This window comes from Durotheca rogersii, assembly GCF_024521655.1.
Source record: "Durotheca rogersii strain YMJ 92031201 chromosome Unknown GGS23scaffold_37, whole genome shotgun sequence".
In the NCBI taxonomy this organism is placed as follows: domain Eukaryota; kingdom Fungi; phylum Ascomycota; class Sordariomycetes; order Xylariales; family Xylariaceae; genus Durotheca; species Durotheca rogersii.
Genome location: NW_026251268.1, coordinates 171,545 through 175,551, shown reverse-complemented (window position 1 = coordinate 175,551; position 4,007 = coordinate 171,545). Strand labels below are relative to the sequence as shown.

General features: G+C 47.4%; 1 protein-coding gene across 1 annotated transcript; it reads left to right on the top strand.

Moving 5' to 3' along the window:
* Positions 1–280: 280 nt before the first annotated feature.
* On the top strand, positions 281–2,489 carry GGS23DRAFT_587310 (coproporphyrinogen III oxidase). Its single transcript, XM_051517478.1, has 2 exons — positions 281–906; positions 1,005–2,489. Exons 1-2 carry the CDS (start codon positions 733–735, stop codon positions 2,019–2,021), a joined length of 1,191 nt encoding a protein of 396 aa, XP_051367805.1. The 5' UTR covers positions 281–732; the 3' UTR covers positions 2,022–2,489.
* Positions 2,490–4,007: the final 1,518 nt, after the last annotated feature.

Genomic DNA, 4,007 nt, shown 5'->3' with positions numbered 1-4,007 from the left:
GGGAGGTATATTATAGTTTTAAGAGCTATTCGCCAAGTAAAAGCTGCATATTAACAATTTAAAGCTAGACAAGGAAGAAAAGGCAGGAAAGTATACCTTATAAGCCGTATTTATAATAGCTAGCTTTATTCTATGTAGGTATTGAGGGGCTAATTACGTACCATGCCCTAACACTAACTAAGGCCCTATAATAAGCACAGCCTATAACAAGGCATAACTTAACTATATTAAGAACTGCCTTTAAAAAAGATAATATAACTTAAATAATAAAAAAAAATAAATCGCATTATAAGCACGCAATAATGCTAAATAGATTATAAACAATACTGTAAAAATCCTAACTTAATACGCCCCTAGTACCCTATAAGACGTCCGAGATAGCTATAAGCAGTCTCTATAAGCGTTAATTACTACTATTACTACTATTACCATAGCAGGGCACGCCGAGCTCTACCGGGCCTTGCCGCCAATTACCGCTATACCAGACTGTAAACGTATCTGTTTTATCTGGTTGGATTAACCCTTTTTTCTTTAAAGACCTGTAACCCTCTCGCCTGATGAATGGTCGATCGTGGAGCCCCTGCGAAGTTGGTTTGTCGAGCTGTCGAGCGACAAGGTCCCAATTAAATCTTACGACCTTGCCCTACAACATTCGATCGGCCAGGGCGTCTTCTTTCAGCCCTGCGTTTGTTGTATCTCTATAAAGGATCCCTCATTCCTCTGCTGTGTGGCATGATGTCCAAGGGACGCCTTGGTCAGTTTGTACTGTTACGGTCACCTCTCCCCAGAGCCGGTCGCCCTCCTCAACGATCATTTACAACCGGGGCCAACGCGGCCAATACCTCCCGCTGTGGTAATAGAATTGCTGCCGCTGCCATTTCATTATCCGGCCTAGTCTATGCAATGGTATGTCGTCCCAATCGTTGTGATACCCTCCCCTCATTCCCTCCGACTGGGAGAGATCGAACCGACCAAACGATAACCGTGGGTTGCTCCTTCTACAGACGTCCCATAAGCCGGCCAAATTTGACGCGCGCTCCCTAGCCGAGCTCGACGAACGGACGAAACGTGAGCAGGGCATCGACGAGAATTCGCCCATGCGCCTGCGTATGGAGCAGTTCATACGCGAACAACAGAAGGCCATAGTCTTCGAACTTGAGAAATTGGACGGCAAGAGCTTCCGAGAAGACACATGGACGCGGGAGATGGGGGGCGGTGGTGTCTCGTGTGTGTTGCAAGAGGGAAATGTGTTCGAGAAGGCTGGCGTGAACATCAGCGTGGTGTACGGGACGCTGCCGAAGCCGGCGATCGCCAAGATGAGGGTGAACCATAAGAACCTCGTCGACGCGGACGAGGTTGACTTCTACGCGCTCGGCCTTAGCATGGTCCTTCACCCCCAAAATCCCATGGCGCCAACGGTACACCTTAATTACCGTTACTTCGAGACGATGTTGCCAGATGGCAGCTCCCAAGCCTGGTGGTTTGGCGGTGGTAGCGACCTGACCCCGAGCTACCTGTTTGACGAGGATGCGGTGCACTTCCACAGGACATTGAAAGAGGCCTGCGACAAGCACAATAAGGAGTATTACCCCAGATTTAAGAAATGGTGCGACGAGTACTTCCGCAATACGCACCGGGGCGAGTCTAGGGGGGTTGGTGGGATTTTCTTCGACGATTTGGACGAGAGTGTGGCCGATGCCGACAATACGTTCGCGTTCATCCAAGACTGCCTGAGAAGCTTCTTGCCTTCATACCTGCCCATTGTCCAGAGGAGGAAAGACATGCCCTTCACCGCTAAGGAGAAGGAGTGGCAACAGGTGCGAAGAGGGAGGTATGTCGAGTTTAACCTCGTCCACGACCGGGGCACCGCTTTCGGGTTAAATGTACCTGGATCCCGCGTTGAGAGCATCCTGATGAGCCTTCCGTTGACTGCATCTTGGCGATATATGTACGATCCAGAACCGAGAAGTCGAGAGCAAAGACTCGTCGAAGTCCTGAAGGACCCCAGAGAGTGGGTGTGATATTGCCTACACGTGGGTAAGTGAGATACTAACGATAGTAAACTGTCCATACTGTGTATCGCTTCAGAAAAAGAAAAGACGTAAGAGAAGACATGTATAAAGAGAGACTGTACATAGAAGGAGTTAGGTACAACTAGTATAATATATACATTTATAATGTATACCTCTGCCTCTCTCTCTTTTCACTATAAGAATAACAGATCTAAGATATAATCTAGCAACGCGGCTAGGTTTTACATTATTTAGTATCTTGGTACTTATCTTAAGCGTGTATAGGTGTATATTCTACCTTTAAGTACTTAATTCATTTATTAAAATACGTCGAAGTACTCTGCGTCTCTAAGTTTTCGTACCGAAAACCTAGAACCTCTCCGAAGGCCGAGGAAAAAGGAGTAAGTAATGTAATAGGCTATGCCTATAGTAGGGCCCTGGCTAGTGCCAGGGCATAGTACGTAATCAGGCCCTTAGTACCTACGGAAGATAAGGCCAGCTATTATAGGTACGGTCTATACGGCGTACCTTTTTCTCCTTTTTCTCTTCGTTTAGTTTTAGTTTATTAATATACGGCTTTTACCTAGCGAATAGCTCTTAAAACCGTAATAAAAAGCTAAACTAACCTTCTTTTATCGTTTTACGGAAGTAGCATTAAAGCGAGCGGAATTAGTAGTAGGAACGGCGATATAGCCTTTAAAAAAGCGGTATTAAGCTAGTAGTCGGAAAGGCGGTATTAGTTTTAGATATACGCGCCGGCGGTACCTACGAAAAGGACCGACGAAATAGTATCTTAATACGCGGGATTAGTAGTAGGAAAGGCGATGCCGTACGGTAAAGTTAATAATCGGAAAGGCGGTATTAGCTTTTGGATATACGCGCCGGTAGTACTTACGGACGAGGATCGATATAAGATAACTAAAGAAACGACCGATAAACCCCGAGAAAAACGTAGATTTAGACGGTAATTTCGAAATAAGAACGATAAAAAATACGGCTAAAAACGGCGGAAAATTTTTTTCCGGAGAAAGATAGTAAAGCGTTAGAGTATAACGCTTATCGACGAATTAAGAACGCCCGAGGCGTAATATAAAGAAGGAACGGCGTTAGAATAGCGACGAAACGATAGGTTAAGTTAGGATAATAGTACTTCGATAAGAGCGCTAGCGGCGCTAGTAGTAGACGGGAGGACGCGCCTTAGTACGCCTTTAGGCGGAGCCCTTAGCTCCGCTAGCGGAAGATAAACGATAGTCTTTAAACGAATAGGAACGGCGTGCCTTAATACGTCCTCCGGCGGAGCCTCGCGGCTCCGCTAGTAATACGGATAAGCCCCTGGCCTTTAAACGGAAGGATAGGCCCCTAGCCTCTAAACGGTAGGAGAAGCCGTAGGCCTTTTAACGGCAGTAGATAGGAGGGCGCGCCTTAGCGCGCTCTTAGGCGGACCCCTTTAGGCTCCGCTAACGAACGGAAGATAAACGATAGTCTTTAAACGAGTCGGACGGCGTACTCTAGTACGTCCTCTAGCGGATCCGACGGGATCCGCTAGCGAAAGATAAACGAAGGTCTTTAAACGGCGGTAGACGGACCGACGATTCCGTAGCTACGGGAGCTAGGCTAGACCTAGTAGGCGCTTATAAGCGACTTCGTACGCGGGGCTTTAAAGCTTTACGGTTTAATAAAAGGATCGGAACTAGTAGTTCCGGGGAAGTAGTAATACCCCGGGAAACGAAAATAATAGCCCGGGAAGCGGATAACGTAACCCAGGAAACGGAAACGGCGGAAGAGGAAATCCCGGGGAAGAATAAGACCCGGGGGAAGAACGCCGGGAAGCTAAAAGCGCCCGGCGTAGTATCCCGGGAGACGAAAGACCCCGGGAAAGAAACGGTAAACGAGGAGAAGATCCCGGGGTATAATATAACCGCCGGGAAAAAGAAGAAGGAGGCTATACCCGGGGGGCATTAATACCCCGGGAAACGTACGAACGAAAGAAAGCCT